General features: G+C 61.2%; 1 protein-coding gene across 4 annotated transcripts; it reads left to right on the forward strand.

Annotated features, from left to right (window-relative positions):
- The first annotated feature begins 658 nt into the window (after positions 1 to 658).
- LOC101111769 (ladinin-1-like) lies at positions 659 to 15885 on the forward strand. 4 transcript variants are annotated; one of them, XM_042229239.2, is made up of 17 exons: positions 659 to 751; positions 7952 to 8065; positions 9265 to 9337; positions 9422 to 9559; positions 9822 to 9905; positions 10138 to 10218; positions 11192 to 11302; positions 11597 to 11640; positions 12616 to 12688; positions 12773 to 12910; positions 13173 to 13256; positions 13508 to 13588; positions 13797 to 14102; positions 14584 to 14665; positions 14929 to 15015; positions 15221 to 15301; positions 15474 to 15885. In XM_042229239.2, exons 1-16 carry the CDS (start codon positions 714 to 716, stop codon positions 15268 to 15270), a joined length of 1584 nt encoding a protein of 527 aa, XP_042085173.1. In that variant the 5' UTR covers positions 659 to 713; the 3' UTR covers positions 15271 to 15301; positions 15474 to 15885. The 4 variants fall into 4 exon arrangements, with proteins under 4 accessions (XP_042085173.1, XP_042085177.1, XP_042085186.1 ...); XM_042229243.2 differs by having other exon boundaries at positions 13800 to 14102; XM_042229252.2 differs by lacking the exon at positions 14929 to 15015.
- The last annotated feature ends 4337 nt before the right edge of the window (positions 15886 to 20222 follow it).

Raw genomic sequence — 20222 nt, forward strand, 5'->3', positions numbered from 1 at the left:
CAGGTGGTACCTCACTCGCTCCAGAGTTCCCGCGCTACTCCCCTGTTCGCTGTTCCCCGTGGGGAAGCCGGCCGGGTTCAACCCCCTGCCCCGCCAGCCCTAAGTCCAAGCGCGCCTCTGAAGCCTTGGTTTCTTCGGAGCAATGAGCGCTGCGTGTGCAGAAGGGATCCCGGCTCTTCTTTCTGGAGGGGCGGGCTTTGCACGGGGCGTGCCCGCAGTTTTCCGCGCCCCGCAAGCTCCTGAGGAGAGCTGTGGCTCCGGACCCAAGATGCGCGCCTGCCCGCCCGTTTCCCAGCTGAATTTCCCGTTGTCCAATCCAGCCTGTCGGCGGGCGGAGAGCAGGCTTGACCCGGGGCACGCCACTCCCGGTTGGGCACACGCGGGAGGGGGCGGCCCGGCGGGCTGATTAGACAGGATCCAAGCAGGAAGTCTTGGTCCCCACCCTGGGCGGCCGACCCACCCCACGCGGCCTGGGCACATGTCAGCCCGTCGAACCATCCGTCTGTCCCTCGGTGCGGCGACCCCCGGGAAGCCAGGGTGGGGACCGGGGAGGCTCCGTCCGCGACGCCCGCACCCGCAGGCCAATCTGAGGCGGCAGGCGGGGCGGCTGCGCGCGCGCGCGGCCCAAGATAAGAGGCCAGGTGAGCCTACCTGCGCCGCCGGCGGGACGCGGGGCGGCGCGGAGCGGACCGGACGCGCGGCGGTCTGGCGGCATGTCAGATAGAAGGAAGAGCTCGGCCCCTCTGTCCAGGTGAGCCGGGGTCCTGACTGCTCCGGGGGCCACAGGCTCGGGGTCGCACCGTGCAGCCCCCGGGGTCCCGGCTCTCCTTACTCCTTGTGGACGCTGGCCCGAGCAGGCTGCCTGTCTAGCCCAGAGAGGCCGCTCTGGGCGCTGGGGAGGCGTTCAGGAGGTAAACGGTCAATTCTCAGCTTCTGAGCCGCCCCTGACTGCTTGTCTTTCTCTGAAAAGTCTGAGAGGCCCCTCCCGGGAAGAGGCGGCCACACTGCCTCGCAGGGTCAGTGAGTAGGCCGAGCCGGCAGGTGCCCTCCCAGGGATGGGCTCAGGCTCTGGGCACAGTGTTTCGGGGTGCTGTCAGCGCTGGGGAACTTCACGCTTGGCGCTCTCCCTCTCTGTGCTTCAGTCTTCACTCACGAGTGGGGCCTTCAAAGGGTCCAGGGACTGGGTGTCTCATCGTTGTCTGCTGAACATCTAGTCAGGGTCAGAGAAGCCTGGGGGGTGGGTGTCCAGGAAGCAGCACCCTCATGTAATTGGTGACTCCTGAACTCCACTTGAGGCCCCCCCCAAGAGCATCTCCTGACCCCCTGACACCACCCCCAGAAGACTGAGGCCCATGTAGTGGATGGGCAGCAGCTGCGTGGGCCCCTACTCCTTGACCCGAAGGCTCTCGCTGATAGAAATTGGCCCCAGGCGGGCGTTTGGGTGGTGAGGCCAGGCTGCCTCTGCAGGTGTGGGCAGACCCTCCCATCCGGATCTTGACCCTCCCCTCCCCCCAACCCTACAAGGACCCCAAGCTCCAGGGAACCGGCATGGCAGCACCTCCTCTACCAGGGCTGGGGTCCCCCTGGACTCTCTGTCCTCACTTCTCTACAGCAGAGGCCTGTGGGGTCTGGAGAGGCCTGTGGGGTCTGGAGAGGGGAGGATATGCCCCGAGAAAGGAGGTGCTTGGTGCTCTGGATGGGGGCCCAGCATCTCAGAGCCCAGTCACACCTAGGGAAGGTCTGTGCAGAGGGTGGGGCTGGTAGTCAAGGTCTTGGACTCTGTGTGGGACTGATGCGTGAGTGTCTGTGTTTCCAAGCGGGGACTGTCTGTGTTCGGGTGTGTGTGGGTCATGCGTAGTGCGGAGAACTCTGGGTGGGTGGGAGATTCTGACGTCGCCATTTGGGCCTTGGGCGTTCGCGTCCTCTCAGATGTACATTGAGGCTGATGGTGCAGGGCTGGTCTTTGCTGGCCCTCTGCTCAGAGGCCCTGGGCTCCTGTGGCTGCAGGGATGGGCTCGAGTGCCCTGGGGAAGCTGCCCTGCCTCCCCAGGGCTCTGGGCTGCCGCAGCTGTTGCTAATGCTTGCCCAGGAGGCAGCTGGAGCCAGGACCCTCCGCCCCGCTCCTGGGAACAAGCCCCAGCTGGCAGAGGGAAGGGCTGTGAGTCACTGTCAAATGAGATTCCCAGGAGACGATGGGGTCATTGAGGAGAGGGTGAGGAGCATGGCTCCAGGCAGGGCCCACGTGGGCAGCCGAGGGGCAGTGGGCCCCCTATCCTTGGCGCCAGATCAAAATGCAGATGCCCAGCCCTGGATGGTGGGTCAGGTGCCCAGGACAGAGCGAGGGGTTAATCATTTCCCCACCTGGCCTCCTGCAGCCCTGCCACCTCCCAAGACACCTGGTTCTCCCTGGCACCTCTCCCTAAACCATCAGGGCTGGAGGGGACCTCACTGACCATCAACAATGGCCCCTTGCATGGGGAGGTTGGCTCCACTCGGGCAGCACACTAGCCCTGGGTCAGAGGGCCTAGTGTCAGGCCTGCACCCGCTCTTCCCCTCCCAAGGGTTTCATGACCTGCCCTTTGAACCTGGGCCTCCACGGAATGCCCTGGGGCAGCCTCTGTGCCCTCCCCTGCTAACCCTTCCCAGGCAGCTGAGCCTTGACCTGTCACACAGCAGATTTCTGTGTGCCAATTCCCTTAGGAAGGAAAGGTTCTGCCGATCAACCTGCCCGCAGGGACACCCCTGCCCTCAGCTGCTGACTATGGGCACGGCAGACTCAGGAAGAAGGACCTGGGGGAGGGAGCCAAACTGACTCTCCCCAGCACAGGCGGCAGGGAGTTTCCTGAACCACAGAAGGGAACAGGAGATCCCTTTCTCTAAGGATGGAGCATGGGTGCTGGCAGGCCTGCCTGGAGTGGAGAGGGCTGCGTGTCCAAGTGCCAGCTAGGTGGTGAGGGCAGCGGGGGTGGCTGCTGGGGCTTCAGTTGGTGGCCATGGCTCGAAACCCCCGGGTGTTGGCGTGCACTGACCCTGGCGCTCTAAAGGACAAGCTGTTGGCCGCTGGGTCTCCCCAAACCCGCTTCCCCAGTCTGCACCGGAGCTCAAGCTGACCTGGGGAATCCCAGGCACCCCACTCCCTCTGACTGCTCAGCTCCTGGGCTCCTGAGAAGGTGGAGCCTCCCTGGGCATCCTTCCTGGCACTGGGCCTGTGGTTAACAGGCTGCCCTGGCCAGGAACCTCGGCTCCTTCTTTTACTGGCCATCCTGCCGTGGGTACCTTGTTGATCCTGTGAGCCTTGGAAGCCTCATCTGCAGGAGGTGACCCCCCCCTGCATTCCTCAAGGTTGTGGGGGCCTCCTGTCAGTGGCGCTTGTGAGCACCCGGTGCTGTCTAGGCACATGTCAGAGCCCTCACTGCTTCCTTTGTTTATTGGTTTACTGGTCACTGTATTCACCAAACACGTGTGCTTCTGAGTGCTGAGCACTGCTCTGGGCCCTTTGTTGTTGTTCAGTCCCTCAGTCATGTCTTTGCAACCCCATGGACCACAGCAGTCCAGGCTTCCCTGTCCATCACCAACTCCAGAGCTTACTCAAACTCATGTCCGTTGAGTCGGTGATGCCATCCAACCATCTCATCCCTCTCATTCCCTTCTCCTCCTGCCTTCAATCTTTCCAAGCATCAGAATATTTTTCAATAAGTTGGCTCTTCCCAACAGGTGGACAAAGTATTGGAGCTTCAGCTTCAACATTGGTCCTTCCAATATTCAGGGTTGATTCCCTTCAGGATAGACTGGTTTGATTTCCTTGCTGTCTAAGAGATTCTCAAGAGTCTTCTCCAGCACCATATTTCAAAGGCATCAATTTTGGGTGCCCAGCCTTCTTTGGGGTCTAACTCTCACATCCATACATGACTACTGGAAAAATCATAACTTTGACTATGTGGACCTTCGTTGGCAAAGTAGTGTCTTTGTTTTTTCAATGCACTATCTACGGCTGTTATAGCCTTCCTTTTAAGGAGGAAGCATCTTTTCATTTCTTGGCTACAGTCACCTTCCACAGTGATTTTGGAGCCCAAGAAAATAAAATCTGTCACTCCTTCCAAATTTTCTTCATCTATTTGCCATGAAGTGATGGGACTGTATGCCATGAGTTTCATTTTTTGAATGGTGAGTTTTAAGCCAGTTTTTCACTCTCCTCTTTCATCCTCATCAAGAGGCTCTTTAGTTCCTCTTCACTTTCTGCCATAAGGATGGTATCATCTGCATATCTGATGTTGTTGATATTTCTCCTGGCAATCTTGATTCCAGCTTGGGATTCATCCAGCTGCATTTTGCATGATATAGTCTGCATATAAGTTATAGATATAAGTTAATAGAGTCTGCATATAAGTTATAAGGGTGATAATATACAGCCTTGTTATACTCCTTTCCCAATTTTGAACCAGTCCATTGTTCAATGTCCAGTTCTAACTGTTGCTTCCTGACCTGCATCCAGATTTCTCGGGAGGCAGGTAATGTGGCCTGGTATTCCCATCTCTTAAAGAATTTTCCACAGTTTGTTGTGATCCACACAGTCAAAGGCTTTAGCATTGTCAATGAAGCAGAAGTAGATGTTTTTTCTGGAATTCCCTTACTTTCTCTATGATCCAGCAGATGTTAGCAGTTTGATCTCTGGTTCCTCTGACTTTTCTAAACCCAGTTTCACAATCTGGAAGCTCACAGTTCACGTCCTGTTGAAGCCTAACTTGAAGGATTTTGAGCATAACCTTAGCAGCATGTGGAATGAATACAACTGTCCAAAAGTTTGAACATTCTTTGGCACTGCCCTGGGCCTTTGGGTACCTTATAATCATTCCTGGGGCTTCACCTGCCCCCCTGGAAGCCTGACCTCCACCCCTCCTGTCCTCTCCCTTTCCTTGTCTTAAGAGGGTATCTCTTTGTTTAGTGGAGATAATGTTTCTGTTGGGCTGGGGGGTGTGGTTGAGGGGTGACCACATCACCGAGGTGAGCGGTGGGGTCTTGGTGTATAGCTAGGGGTCACTCCAGAATGCCTAGGCTGCCACCCTCTGGGCAAGAAGCTGTCTGGGGTGAGTCACTTCCCTGAGACTAGGCTCCGACAGATCACATGCTGTCTGACCCAGGTTCCACCTACAAACCAGCAGCTCCCCTGAGGGCTGAGTGGCCTGAGTGGGAACAGGCTTGCTCAGGCCCAAGGAATCCTAGGCGTTCCATCCCTACCTGGCCACAGGTGTGCAGGGGAGTCCCAGTTCTGTGGGCCAGTCACCCTGATGGGGGTAGACTCTCATCTCTGCAGTGCATGGCTGACCCCAAACTCTGGACTCGAGGGAGGGTCCACAGGGGGAGGGCTGACCTTGTGGACCCAGGGGAAGCCACGTACAGGAGTCCTTTCTCACCTGGACGAGGGCATCAGGGTCTGGTTGGAGGGGCCGTGGATTCCCGTGGAGTCAGTGACGGCAGAGGCCTGGAATGGTCCAGTTTCCATCCCATGATCAAGGCCGTGGTGCCTGGGCTGGAGCCCTTCCCACCCACTCGGGGGAGTTGAGCCCTGACAGGCAGGGGTGCTGAGGTCTGCACCGCCAGTGAGGCTGACAGCCAGGTGTGGGCAGGTACCAGTGTGGGGCCTAGGGTTGCTGCCCCTTTGTGCTCCCACATGTCAGGCAGAGATCTGGTGACCCCACGAGGAGGAGCACCCTGCCCCCTGTACCTGGCACCACGTTTGGTGGCATGCATGTTCTGGGCACCGTGGTGGATGCACCCTGTCCCATGGCCTTTTCTCTCCCCATGGGACAAGCTCTCCACACTTTGTTTGCAAATCTCTGATACTGCTGCTTGTTAAACCTTCTCAGCTGCTGGGCGTTACAAGCTCCACCTTCTGGAGCCCCCTGGTTGACTCTTGTCCAATCGGGCTTTTTCTAAGGGTCTGGGAGCCTCTTTGCCCAGCATTGCCCTGGTGGGCCCCTTCCTGCTGTCTCAGCACATCCCCTTCCTGTGGTCCACCAGGCTGGCTCCTGTGTCCTCCATCGAGGGAGTGTCTCCTTACCCTTCACGTCCTCCTGCCCCCCACAACCACCACTGCTGCAGACATCAACTGAAACCCTCCCTCCCTGATGGCCCCCAGCCTTCTAAAAGCACCACCAGGAGCTGCTCAAGCCCACTTTCCTTCATTTTTCTCATTGTCTCGCTGGCCCCCCATCCCCATCCAGCCCCCCAGCAAACCCAGTAGACTCTGCCTTCAAATTGTGTCCCAAATCCATCACTTAAGTCTCCTAGTGGTTCCCCACACATGGAGTGAACCCGCGTCTCCCTTGGTCCCCAAGCACCTGCTCTGGCGCCCCTTCTGCTGAGTTCAGCATCCCCTGCCCCCACTGCCCCACATGCCGGCTCCACCAGCACACCCGCTCCTTGGAGCTCTGTCCCCTCCAGCGCTGCTGCCCCTTGTCTTTTGTCCCTCCTGTCCTTTTGTTCACGAGGCGGGGAGCCCTGCTCAAAAAACGTGAGTTTACTAAACACCAGGTCAGCGAACATGACGCTGGGCCTGAACGAAGATGTCAGGGTGGTGGTGTGGCTCCTGCCCCTTTTAGGAAGGAGGACTGGGGAGGCGCAGGGAAGTGACCCCCCCCTTAGGTGGGAGGATTAAGCAGGCTGTCTGACCTGGCCCTACAGAAGTCTCCCCAGGGTCCGGGGGCTCTTTCCTTTAGGAAGCTTCTTAGATAGGTTTTGTATGTCATTCAGTTGGTAAAACTTGTGGGTTTCCTCCAGGTAACATGTCTGCTGCTCCTATGATACTTCTTCCGTGGTTGCATGTGAGGCTCTGTAGAGGCAGGCGAGGCCACGGTAGGAATACGGCAGCGGAGAGGCTGGGGAACAGGTTTGGGCGCTAAGCAGGCGGGAGCCTTACTACCCTGCAGTGATGCTGGGAGGCGAGAGGGTGGCCTTCCCCGGACCCTTCTGATCGGGGCCCAGACTGCTGGAGAGGAGCACCGGCCCACATGGCCTGGAGCTTCCCCTGTGGCCCCTGGGGAAGCTCGGCCTCCCTCCCCGCGGGCCCCGCCCCTGGCCTCCCTCCCAGTAGGCCGAGCCTCTGGCCTCCAGGCCGTCCTGTCCCCCATCTGCAGTCCAGCCCTTTCCCTCCCGGTGCAGAGTGGGGCTCACTTCCCTTTCTCAGTATTTGGTTGGTGGATCTGTGACCCTGTAGTTCCCAGTGGGAGGCTAGCCCAGCTTGGTTCCTCAGAAATTCTTTGCTCTTTGGCTAGAATGGGAGTGGGGCGCTGGGGGGAGGTAGGTGCGCGGGCAGGTGGGTGAGGATGACTGGTGGGAGGCTGGGGCAGGGTGCTGTAGGGACATGGGGCTGGAGGCAGGATGGTGGAAGGCGGGGTCTGGGGGGTGGCTCTGAGGGGGACCGGTATGAGAGTGACTATGGCTCTGAGAATGACTATGAATGACTGTGAGTGACTATGGCTGGGAGCGTGACCGGTGTGAGTGACTGTGAGTGACTAAGTGACCAGGGGCCAGAGGCAGGCTCTGCCCCTCACTCCCGCCCACGGGAAGGCTGGTTTTCGGAGGTGAAGGAGGCTGGAGCACCCAGACAGTGAGGGAAGCAATGCTGGGTTCCCCTTTGGGGATGGCTGGTTCATCTGGGATCTCTGTCTGTGGGGCTGGGACATCCCAGGGGAGCCGGGGAGCTGGGATGTTTCTCAGTCACTGTTCATCTGAGAGCCTCAGATCAAAGCCGGGCTCTGCCAGGTTCACCTGCCTCCTTCGGGCTGAGCAGTGACCACCCTGCCACTTCCCTGGGCGCCCAGGCAGGGTGGACCACCATTCCAGTGGGGGTGCAGGGTGAAGTCCGGCACGCCGCTCCCCTCACCCATGATGTCAGCAGCGGGGACGCTCTGGACGTCACCCTGAGGCTATGCTGACCCTCCATTCCCACCAGCCGGACCCAGCAGTGGGCCCTGGAGGACAAGGAGGAACAGGAGCGAGAACGCCGGCGGCGACTCTGGAACCTGAGATTCACCACAGATGATGAGGACCTGCCAGCCTCTGAGAGGTGCGGGTGGGCGGTGGGACCCCAGTGAGGATGGACCAGCTGCCCCTGCCTGGGGAGTGGGCTGACCTTCTGTGGGCCCCAGGCTGGTCAGGACAGCAGTCAGGACCAGTGTGAGTGAGCTGGGCCGCTCTTGCTGGGCATTTTATAAGCTTAGCTCATCCTTCCATGCTCCTGAGAGTGCTAACCCGCCTCTCAGGTGGGTGCACAGCTCGTGCACCAGGGGCACGACCTGGGGGTTTTCGGGCCCTGGGCCAACCATGCCCCTTCAGCCCGGCCCCCTTCTGCTAGTGGACCCCGTGGATTCTGATGGGAAGGAGGTGCTGCTGGTCTGATCACTAGCCCCGAGACTGAGCTCCCCAACACGCCTCACCGCGGGGACAGGGCCCACTCAGGGGACGCATCTCCTCTCACTTCTGAACAAGCTCAGTTCGCAGATCTGGCAGGAGGCTCAGCCAGCGAGTGAACTCACCTGAGCTGGGGCGGGCAGGTGGAGGCACAGGAGGGGCCCTTCTGTAGCAGCCCAGGTTTGGGGCAGCCTCCTGTGCGGCTCCCCGGCTCCTGGAGAGGGGGCACAGGGCATTTGGCCTGCACTGCACCCACGTGGCCATGGGGGCACGGAGGCCTGGGCACCACTCCCGGCTCCTGTGCCCATTGCCACGTGACTCAGGCCAGCGCCTTGCCTGTCTTTGCTCCTCATCTGTAAACGGCAGGGCCTGACAGAGAAGAGGTATTTGTTGAAAATGGAGTGGTTGCACCCTACAGGCGTGAGGTGGAGAGAGCTATGCAGGCAGCACTGGACGGAGGGTTGGCAAGTGGAGGGGCTTGGAGCGGAGTCCACATGGAGGCCAGCCAGCCAGCGCAGCAGCATGGGGAGCAGCAGGTTCAGGAGGGCATCAGACCCAGGTCATGAGCCTTTCACGCTGCCTGTGCCTGAAGGCAGGATGGGGTTCCTGGGGGCCAGGGTGTGGAAGGTGGAGAGAGGGGAGCAGTGTCTGAGGCGGGACTGATTCTACGGGGCAGGGACAGCAGCTGTTTCTGCCAAATGGACCATGTCTCGGAAGGACAGGGAGCCCCCACCGTCTGTGTACAGAGGCCACATTCTCTTTGCCAGAGTGAGGTGGGGCACAGGGGCAGGCCCAGTGTCCCGTGGGCGGGAAGGACTCACCTGCTTTGTCTCGCCCTATCTTCCTGCCCTGCAGCACCAGAATGAGGCTCCCGGCCAGCTCGGTCAAATTAGGCCTGAAGGTGGAGCAATACCTCTCGGCCATACAGGTGAGAGGGCCGGGCCCTGGAGTGTGCTATGCGTGCCAGGGGCCTCAGCCTCCAGGATCAGCGGCCTGTGCTCTCTGCTCCCAGAGATCAGAGTCCGTCATGTATGCAAACCCATTCCACACTGAGTTTCCCGTGGCTCCCGTGGATGTCACCAGCAAGCGCCACCTCTTCGAGAAGGAGCTGCTGGGCCAGAGCCAAGAGGACCCAGCCTCCAGCCACAAGGTGAGTGGCTCTGGCCCGCCAGGCATCTGCAGACCACTGAGCCTGGGGTCTGCAGAACTGGAGCCTGGGCACTGTGGGACAGCTCCATGCTTTCCTGCATCTGTCTGGTGGACTCACGGGCTCGGCCATGCCTGTTGCTGAGCCCCAGCCCAGCTGTGCACAAAGGTCCGGGGGAGGGTCCTATGGCCTGGCCGTGTAGATGTGGTGAGGGGGCCCCTCTGGAGATGCCAGCCCGGCCCCAAGGTGGGAGCTCTCTCCTCAGGAGAACTTGCAGCTCTCAGGGGTGAAGTCACGGCTCAACCTGTGGATGAGCAGGGCCCAGGAGTCAGCACAGCAGGGCCCACAGGTACCACATATGCCCCTCTGGCCCCAGTCTCCCTGCAGGCCTCTCATAGTGGGATGACCCATCAGGGGAGGGACAGCCCTGAGTGCAGTGGAGATGCTCTGCACGCGGGACGGCCATGTGGAAGCCTGCGGGTCAGAGGGTGGAAGGAGTTGGGCCTGGGGTCCTCCCCTGAGAAGGGGCGGGCCAGGGGGCTCTGCAGCAGCCTGAGCCCGGTCTCTGTCCCAATGCCCAGAACCAGGAGACACAGAGGGAGTTGGAAGCTGGCAGCAAGCCCCAGTGGAGGAAGACGCCAGAGGCCCCGCTGGGTGCCGAGGTGAGTGGGGGCCCAGCGGTTTGGGCAGCTCTCCCTGGAGAACGTGGGCCAGCAGGCACCCACTCCTCCACGGCAGGCCTGGCATGGGGGCCTGGCGGGCAGGGCACATGCAGGCTCCTAGAAGCCGTCTGCTGCACGGAAGACACTTGATCCAGAAGCAAGCCTAGACCCTGAGACTCCCAGCCCCAGTAAATGCTCCATGTTCCAAAAATCTCTGTGCTGGAGGAGAGAGCTATCTCAGGAAAGAGGGCAGTTCCAGGCAAAGCCAGAGACTCAGAAGAGACCAGTGTCTGAGAAAGCCACCGTCTTCGAGAAAACCCCAGTCCCCGAGATGCAGCTGGCCCCAGGCAGTGCCATGGCCCCAGTGTGGCCCCAGGACTGGGAGCACTCAGCCTCAGCAGAGTGCCCGTCCAGCCCCACGAGGCAGCGGGGCACTGGGCCTGAGAAGGAGCCTGAATCTTCGGCGGGGCCTCTGCCCCAGGCTGACAGCCTCCCACCTGTCACTCTGCTGGTGCACGGTGCCCCCCCCCCCACCTCCCTGTCCTCCCGGCATCTCTGGCTGCCTCCCTGTCTCCTGTCCTCCCATCTGCTGTCCTCCCCGTGTCTCTGGCTTCCTCCCTTTCTCCTGTCCTCCTCCCTCCCGGCCGGCCCCAGCTCTGTCTCCCCTCCCTGCCTGCTCTGCTGCCCACAGGACAGGGGACTGGGATGGGGTCTCACCTGGCAGCCACACCACACCCTCATCCCAGGCCCAGACTCCAGGGAAGCCTCAGATGCTTCTAGGAGCTCCCCCATCCCTGGAAACCCTGTCCACTGGCCTGGCCCTGAGCCTGCGGCTGCACCTCCACAGACGAGGCAGCAGGCGGGAGCAGAGGACCAGCCTGCTGCCACAGCCCCTTGCTGCTAGGGTGAGCCGGGCCTGTGGGGGCTCCAGGCTGCCTGTTCTCCCGCATGACTTGCTCCCTGCTCCGTCCAGGTGAGCAGCCCCAGCACGGAGGCAGAGGCCAAGCCCCCCTCACCAACAGTGGCTTTGCCCACCTTCAGCAGCAGCCTGCAGCATTCCAGCCCCCACACCATCTCCTTCAGGGTGAGCCTGGCTGCTGTGGGCCCCTCACTGCAGGGCTCGGGGCAGTGGGGTGGCAGGCAGGAGGCACCCTGAGAAGATCTGGGGGCATCAAGGAGGGGCTGTTGACCTGGCTTGATGGGAGGGGCCATGCCCCAGGCCCAAGGCAAGCCTTTCATGGGGGTGTGGCTGGGGTCTGTGTAGAGAAGAGTGCAGGCGAGAACCCAGGGTGGGCTGTGTTCTGAGAGGCAAGTCCTCCCTTGTGGAGGCTGTGGCTGCCACGGACCCGGCTCACTGGCACCTTTCTTCTCTTTCCAGATGAGCCCCCGGAGAGATAGCTCAGAGGCGGCCTTAACCCGCAGGTCAGGGCCTGGGGGCCCTGGGGCTCATCTGATGTGGGGCTAAGGCATGAGGTGCAGCAAGGGGAGGGTCAAGCTGCCTGGAGAAGGCGGGTGGGAGGGGACGTCCTGGGCCATGGGTTGCCGGGGGCGGGGTGGGGGCGAGTGGGTGTGCTGGGGTCGTTTGAGTCAAGCACTGGGGATTCATGCATGCAGGCTGCACCATCTGCCCCAAGACTGTCTCTGAGACCAGCAGTCCTGGGCGAGGCTTGGGGACGTGGGGCACACAGTGGATGAGGGAGTTGCTGCCTTTGCTTCAGAGTAAGACACGCAGGAACCACAGGGCTCAGAGGTCCCAGGGGTTCAGGACAGGAACCGAGGGCTGGAGCCCCTTGCAGTCAGGGGAGCTCAGCCTGCGAGAGTGGGGTGAGGGCAGAAGATGGCGAGCGTCAGGGAGCATGAGGTGGGGAGAATTCTATGAGACACCAGGGCGATGGCAGGGGGCAGAGGGCATCAGGGGATGTGAAGTGGGGAGAGCACTGCAGGCAGCTCTGGACGGAGGGTCGGCAAGTGGAGGGGCTTGGAACAGAGTCCACATGGAGGCCAGCTAGCCTGCGTGGCAGCACGGGGAGCAGGGTTGGGGCACCAGGTTCAGGAGGGCGTCAGACCCAGGTCATGGGCCTTTCATGCTGCCTGTGCCTGAGGGCAGGATGGGGTTGATCTGGAAAGGGGAGCCTGGGGTTCGGGAGGGTGGAAGGTGGAGAGAGGGGAGCAGCGTCTGAGGCGGGACTGACTCCACATCACAGGGATAGCAGCTGTTTCTGGCCTGGAGGTCCTGCCAAAAGGACCGTGTCTTGGGAGGACAGGGAGCCCCCACCGTCTGTGTACAGAGGCCACATTCTCTTTGCCAGAGTGAGGTGGGGCACAGGGGCAGGCCCAGTGTCCCATGGGTGGGAAGGACTCACCTGCTTTGTCTCGCCCTGTCTTCCTGCCCTGCAGCACCAGCATGAGGCTCCCGGCCAGCTCGGTCAAATTAGGCCTGAAGGTGGAGCAATACCTCTCGGCCATACAGGTGAGAGGGCCGGGCCCTGGAGTGTGCTGGGCATGCCAGGGGCCTCAGCCTCCAGAGTCAACGGCCTGTGCTCTCTGCTCCCAGAGATCAGAATCTATCAGGTATGCAAACCCATTCCACACTGAGTTTCCCGTGGCTCCCGTGGATGTCACCAGCAAGTGCCACCTTTTCGAAAAGGAGCAGGTGGGCCAGAGCCAAGAGGACCCAGCCTCTAGCTGCAAGGTGAGTGGCCCTGGCGCACCAGGGCTCTGCAGACCGCTGAGCCTGGGGTCTGCAGAACTGGAGCCTGGGCACTGTGGGACAGCTCCATGCTTTCCTGCGTCTGTCTGGAGGACTCGAGGGCCCGGCCATGCCTGTTGCTGAGCCCCAGCCCAGCTGTGCACACAGCTCCAGGGGAGGGTCCTATGGCCTGGCCGTGTAGATGTGGTGAGGGGGCCCCTCTGGAGATGCCAGCCCGGCCCCAAGGTGGGAGCTCTCTCCTCAGGAGAACTTGCGGCTCTCAGGGGTGAAGTCACGGCTCAACCTGTGGATGAGCAGAGCCCAGGAGTCAGCACAGCAGGGCCCACAGGTACCATATATGCCCCTCTGGCCCCGGTCTCCCTGCAGGCCTCTTATAGTGGGATGACCCGTCAGGGGAGGGACAGCCCTGAGTGCAGTGGAGATGCTCTGCACGCGGGACGGCCATGTGGAAGCCTGCGGGTCAGAGGGTGGAAGGAGTTGGGCCTGGGGTCCTCCCCTGAGAAGGGGCGGGCCAGGGGGCTCTGCAGCAGCCTGTGCCCAGTCTCTGACCTGATGCCCAGTCTCTGACCTGATGCCCAGAACCAGGAGACACAGAGGGAGTTGGAAGCTGGCAGCAAGCCCCAGTGGAGGAAGACGCCAGAGGCCCTGCTGGGAGCCGAGGTGAGTGGGGACCCAGTGGTTTGGGCAGCTCTCCCTGGAGATCGTGGGCCAGCAGGCACCCACTCCTCCACGGCAGGCCTGGCAGGGGGTGCTGGCGGGCAGGGCACATGCGGACTCCTAGAAACCATCTGCTGCACAGAAGACACTTGAGCCAAAAGCAAGCCTAGACCCTGAGACTCCCAGCCCCAGTAAGTGCTCCATGTTCCAGAAGATCTCTGTGCTGGAGGAGAGAGCTGTCTCAGGAAAGAGGGCAGTTCCAGACAAAGCCAGCGACTCAGAGAAGAGACCAGTGTCTGAGAAAGCCACCGTCTTCGAGAAGACCCCAGTCCCCGAGATGCAGCCGGCCCCAGGCAGGGCCATGGCCCCAGTGTGGCCCCAGGACTGGGAGCACTCAGCCTCAGCAGAGTACCCGTCCAGCCCCAGGAGGCTGCAGGGCACTGGGCCTGAGAAGGAGCCTGAATCTTCGGCGGGGCCTCTGCCCCGGGCTGGCGGCCTCCCGCCTGTCACTCTGCAGGTGCACGGTGCCCCCCACCTCCCTGTCCTCCCGGCATCTCTGGTGGCCTCCCTGTCCTCCTGGCATCTCTGGCGGCCTCCCTGTCTCCTGTCCTCCCATCTGCTGTCCTCCCCGTGTCTCTGGCTTCCTCCCTTTCTCCTGTCCTCCTCCCTCCAGGCCGGCCCCAGCTCTGTCTCCCCTCCCTGCCTGCTCTGCTGCCCACAGGACAGGGGACTGGGATGGGGTCTCACCTGGCAGCCACACCACACCCTCATCCCAGGCCCAGACTCCAGGGAAGCCTCAGATGCTTCTAGAAGCTCCCCCATCCCTGGAAGCCCTGTCCACTGGCCTGGCCCTGGGCCTGTACCCCCACAGCCGAGGCAGCAGGCGGGGGCAGAGGACCGGCCTGCTGCCACTGCTCCATGGCTGATGGTGTGAGCCTGGCCTGCGGGGGCTCCGGGCTGCCTGTCCTCCCGCATGACTTGCTCCCTGCTCCGTCCAGGTGAGCAGCCCCAGCACGGAGGCAGAGGCCAAGTCCCCCTCGCTGGTGGGCCAGAGCCGAGGGCCCAGCCTCCCGCGACAAGGTGAGTGGCTTGGGCCTGCCAGGCGTCTGCAGACCGCTGAGCCTGGGGTCTGCAGAGCTGAAGCCTGGGCACTGCAGGACAGTTCCATGCTTTCCTGCGTCTGTCTGGCGGACTCGAGGGCCCGGCCATGCCTGTTGCTGAGCCCCCAGCCCAGCTGTTCACACAGCTCCGGGGGAGGGTCCTATGGCCTGGCTGTGTAGATGTGGGGAGGGGGGCCCTCTGGAGATGCCAGCCCGGCCCCAAGGTGGGAGCTCTCTCCTCAGGAGAACTTGTAGCTCTCAGGGGTGGAGAAGTCACAGCTCAACCTGTGGATGAGCAGGGCCCAGGAGTCAGCACAGCAGGGCCCACAGGTACTGCGCATCTCCCTTGCAGGCCTCTCGTAGTGGAATGACCTGTCAGGGAAGGGACAGCCCCAAGCATAGTGGATAAGCTCTGCATGCTGTGGGGAAGCCTGTGGGTCAGAGGGCGGAAGGAGGGCCTGGAGTCCTCCCCCAGGAAGGGACGGGCCAGGGGACTCTGCAGCAGCCTGAGCCCGGTCTCTGTCCTGATGCCCAGAACCAGGAGACGCAGTAGGAGTCGGAAGCTGGCAAGAGTCCCCAGTGTAGGAAGAAGCCAGAGCCCCCACTGGGTGCCAAGGTGAGTCGGGTCCCAGGGGCTGGGGCAGCTATCCCTGGAGGATATGGGCCAGCAGGCGCCCACTCCTCCACAGCAGGCCTGGGCCCTGCCCAGCGTGGGGGGACTGGGGAAAAGGGGGTGTCCCTGCCCCGTCCCATGAACCCCCTTGTCCTAACCGCCCTTGGTCCCGCAGGTGTGAGGAGCCAGTCTCAGGCCAGCAGCCGCGCTGGCTGCCTCTCCCACCCACTTTCCACACTGGACCCGGGAGGATGCTGGCCAGCTTCCTCCCCGCCCCTCTGGGGCAGGTGTGCCCCATGCCTGTCCTGCTGCGGGCACTGCACGTCTGCACAGAGCCTCGCCACCCTGTCCACGTGGACTCCTGCTCTTCCTCCTCCTCCGGGTCCGTCAGGTTGCACCAGTGTCTCCGTGCACCTCTCCCAGGCTGGCCCCCACTGTCCTTGTGCTGCCTGCCAGGCTGGAGGAGCCATGCTGACCTCTCCCAGGCCCTGCCTTGCTCCCCTTCACACCCCACCTGCTGTCCTGGCTAACCCATCCTGTGCCCCTCCCCACACTCAGGAAAGAGCTGATAAACTCATTCACTCTCAGGTGTGACCAATAATTCCTTAAAAATCATTCTTTCCAGAAGCTTTGCTTTTCAGTGGAGGCTAAACAGTGTGGGGATGATGTTCTGGCTGTGGGGGCTCGAGCGGGGCAGGTATCTGTCTGACGGCAGCCTCTGTGGCCACAGCCCAGCACACTTGCCCCCACACCTAGATCTCCTCTCCCCTGCCCTCCTGGGCCAGAGGGGACGCTGAGCTGTGTGTAGACCAAGCAGCCAGAGCCAGCCTGGTGCCGTCAGCTCTGCGTGCTCTGTGTGGCTGGTGCTGTTGCCCCCGGGGGGAGCCCTCAGTGCCCACTGGGGCTTCCTGGGAAGGGTGCAGAGGGCAGCACCACACTGCCCACCCTCTTGCACTCACTCTACACACGAAGGCCCTGCATTCACCCTTCCGGGGGGGAGGGGGGACGCACGCCCAGGGCAACCTCAGGGCGATGTGTGAGGACAGCACACAGCCCGGGCACCCGCCTGACCACGCCCGCCTCCTGTGCCAGGCCTCCTGTGGGTCCCCAGGGCCGCGGGCACGGTCTCTGCGTTCTTGTCCCTCATCTGCTGTTAGCTCTGAGAGGTGACTTCCCCTCGTGGGCAAGGGCAGGGCGTCCAGGGCAGGCCAGCTGTGGCGGCTGCAGTGACGGCCGCCTGTGCTCTGAGTTAGTCCATCCTGCCTTAGGATGGCCCCTGGATCCCACACACAGTCAGGCCACGGATGCCTGGAACCTGCCAGGCTTTTCCTGTGGGGCCTCGGGTGCCAGAGCCCTCTCCCAAGCATCCACAGAAGCAAATTCTGTCCCATTTGAAGGACTTTTGAGCTTACAAGGCACCCACTGAAGTAGCTTGAGTTAAGGGAAGGTGTAGGAAAAGCGGTTCCTAAATTGCAGATTTCGGGGCAGGACACAAAGCCTGGCTGGGCTCCCGGGAGCCAGACCAGGAGAGTGGGTGGCAGCCTGGCTGCTCACTGTCCCCCGGTGCCAGCTGCTGGCTCCTGGCTTCAGCCGGTCTTGCCCCGGATCTACTGGTACGGGAAGGGCCACTGGGCTCAGAGGCCCCCGGGGACCGTGGAAGGACAGCCTCAGCTGAGACGGGGCCAGGTCAATAGAAGAGCAGGTGAGGAGCGCGTGTTGGATGGGGCCTGGGGCTCCCCAGGCAACAAAGTTGAGGAGGGGTGGGACGTGGGTCAGGCGAGGGGGGAAGTGGGGAGAGGCTATCGTTGCCCACAGAGAGGAGCGTGCATCACCACAGGCGGCCCTTGGCAGGGCCGGGGCTCAGGGCCCAGGAGGAGTTGGGCAGGACAGGGGCCCTGAGAATTCAGAGAGCAGGCCTATCCCAGATTTGCTTCCTCTTCTTTGTCCTGTCCCGAGCCCTTCCATGACACAGGTGCTGTGCTGGAGGCCGCAGACACAGGCGTACAAGCAAATGCAAGGCCCGTGTGCTGGCCGCGTGGACATTGTATTCTAGTGGGTTTAGCAGATTGTAATTTTAAGCTGTCGTGTCTTGAATTTCAACCATCTTCCCTACCCCTCTACTCAACCAGCTGCCTCTTTGAAGAGAACCCTTGCTCTTTGCTGGAAGTTTGACCTTGAATTTGATACCCTGCAGTGGGTCTACTCCCTGCCCAGTGGGGGAGGGCTTGCCACGTGGCTTAGGGGGCAAGCAGACCCCTCTGTAGGTGTGCTCACTGAGGCCGCCAGAGCCTGCCTCCCCGCTAAGGGTGTTCACCCGCTAGAGGAGCCAGTAGCCTGGAAGCACCCTTGTCCACATATCACCACAGCTGAGCTTCTGCCCCAACCTGCCTTCCTGACTGCTGGCATCTGCTTTATTGGGGTTTTCAGGACAGACAGCTGGCTTGTGTTATGTGCCTGCTCTCTCCTGTCCCCTGCATGGCTGTCCTGGTTTTAAATAGTTTATCTGAGCAGCTGGAAGACCACATGTGCTTATATGGCCTGGGGTACATGTTCCCTTAGCCCTGTCCCTGGCACCTGCCAAAATAGCAGCCAACACCCCCTCTCCCCCTGCCCCCACCACCTTCAGCGTGACTCCCGCACACATTTCTCCCACCACCAGGCCGTGGGCCTGTTTAAAGCCTGTCCAGCCCCTGCCCTCGCCCAGACCCCACAGGGCAGAGCAGACACCACAAGACCCATTGGCAGCTCCTGTTCTGGGTAAGACTGGGGCAGGCTCTAAGAGCAGAGGCATGCCCTGTAGTCTGGGCCCTCTGTCCGAAGTCGCAGTGTCCACTCTGACTGGGTGTCAGAGCTGGGAGAGGCCCGCTTCCCTCGGGAGCTTTAGAGGGTGGAGTCTCAGAGATAACTCCCTGAACCTAGTTTAACGGACCCTTAGCCTGAGGCTGGAGACTCCGGTGTGAATCACAGACGTCCCACTGAAGGCCTGGGGTGGGTGGAAGATCTTGGGTGAATAGCTGTCCCTCCCTGGGTCTCTTTCCTCCTCTGTAGGATGGAGAGGCCAGGCCTCTAAATGAAATGATGTTCCGACCCTCGGGGACTCCCCTTCCTGGCACCTCCTCCCTCTAGGCGGGGAGCCCCTGCCCCATCCTGGGCAGGTCCTCCCCCCCTCACCGGGGAGCAGAGCCGGGCCGTGGGTGCCCACACCAGTCAGAACAGTCCTCGTGGCCACATTCTCCTCCATGGGGTTCAGAAGCTGTCAGAACTGCTGAGAAAGCCTGCCCACCAGAAGCAGCCAGGGGACCAGGGACCCTGGAGGCCCTTCCAGGCAGATGCAGGGCTGGGCCACACCCCAGATGAAGGAATTCATAGGACCTGGACTCCATCTTAGGCCTGTTCATGCTGATCATGCTCAGCCACCTTTCCAATGAACTCTGAACTCTGTGTTTAGTGCCTATGAAAACAAAAGAAGGACAAGACCCCCTCTAGACCAGGGAACCTTGAAGATCTATCTAGGTTACTCATCGCCTAAGAGAAAACATACATGAATCACCCCTTCCTCCAGACAGGCCATAAATTTTTCTGTATCTATCAGAGTGTAACCTCAGGTTTATTGATTATTGGCTAACTGTTTGACTTTTCGAGCACATAGCACCTGAATCATGGGGATATTGGGATTGTATTTTCCTTGGTTTACGTAAGTCTCAAGGAATTTGGAGTGGTGGGTTCAGACACGTACGCATGGGGTATAAAAGATTTTCACAAATGCTGGTCAGGGTCCTTGGCTAAGAGGAGACTCTGCCTTGGGCCCGCCAGTGTAATAAACTGCACTCCACTATCTGCATTGTCCTTCTGAATGAGTTTGTTTCCCAGAATGCGTGGCTACATGTACAGGGCTCTCCACGGCTGAGCAGCGTGGAGAGACCCGTTTCCTGGGTGGGGAGACCGGCTCTCTGGGTCAGGGTGTTAACCCTGAGTCCAGTGCCCCCACCCCAGGGTCCCTGCCCCCCATCCTACTGGGGAGAGCACCTGCTGGAGCTCTGCAGGGAGAACCGCTCCCTCCTGAAGGAACATGGCTGGGGGTTGGGGGGGGGCACCTGGAGATGGGTGTTTGAGGCTCATTCTTGTCCTGGTGCAGCTGGGAGACCTGACCTCCCGAATTCCTCTTTACCTTGGGTCTTCGGGCAGGAACCTGGGAGGATCTCATTGCCCTGGTCCAGCTCTGCAGGTGGGCCAACAGCTGCTGTCAGGACAAGTCCAGCTGCCTGTTGGGCACAGGGCTGAGGGTGAGGCCTCTGCTCTTCTGTTTCATGGATAGGTTAACAGAGGCGCAGAGAGGTTAAGTGACTCAGATAAGGTCACACAGCAAAGCTGGGTATTAAACCTTGGTCTTTGACAGCATGGCCAGTGTTTCTGTTTTATTCCCCAAGAAAGGTGACCCTGGCCTTTTGGCTGTGATGGCGACCTGCTAGAAAGGACAGATGGGGGCTTGGCGTGGGCCTTCTGGCCCCTCTTCCAACTGGAGGTCCCCCTGGCCCCCCTCCTTCCTGCCACCAGTGCCTGGACGCGATCTCAGATGCCTCTTCTGGGCTGGAAGCCCTCCCCCACCCCGACCTGCCTCTTGAGCGGCTCTATTTTTAGGAGCTGTGCTTACAGGAGTAGGGGGACTCGCAGGGCCACAGAGAGAGCGTGAGAGCTGCACCTCAGGCTGGCCAACCCCCTCCCTGGAGGCCTCCGTGCACCCCAGGGTGACGGACTTCTCCCGGGGCTCAGGCCCCTGGCCTGACTGCTCCCTTGGGAGCAGTGCTGACCTGCCAGTCCTCACCCACCCTGGGCTGGGGGCTGTCCCCCTGCCGCTCTTCCCCCACTCCCCATTTGGAGACTCTTTGGGATGAGTACCCCCACCCAGGGGAGCCAGCTTCAGTCC

This window comes from Ovis aries, chromosome 1 (assembly GCF_016772045.2).
Source record: "Ovis aries strain OAR_USU_Benz2616 breed Rambouillet chromosome 1, ARS-UI_Ramb_v3.0, whole genome shotgun sequence".
Taxonomy (NCBI): Eukaryota; Metazoa; Chordata; class Mammalia; order Artiodactyla; family Bovidae; genus Ovis; species Ovis aries.

Bases quoted from the DNA above. Each gene is read 5' to 3' on its own strand.
- LOC101111769 (XM_042229239.2), top strand. From the start codon at position 714: ATGTCAGATAGAAGGAAGAGCTCGGCCCCTCTGTCCAG. The intron at 11,303-11,596 runs GTGAGCCTGGCT...TTCTCTTTCCAG, and splicing joins CCCACACCATCTCCTTCAGG to ATGAGCCCCCGGAGAGATAG. The intron at 11,641-12,615 runs GTCAGGGCCTGG...CCTGCCCTGCAG, and splicing joins GAGGCGGCCTTAACCCGCAG to CACCAGCATGAGGCTCCCGG.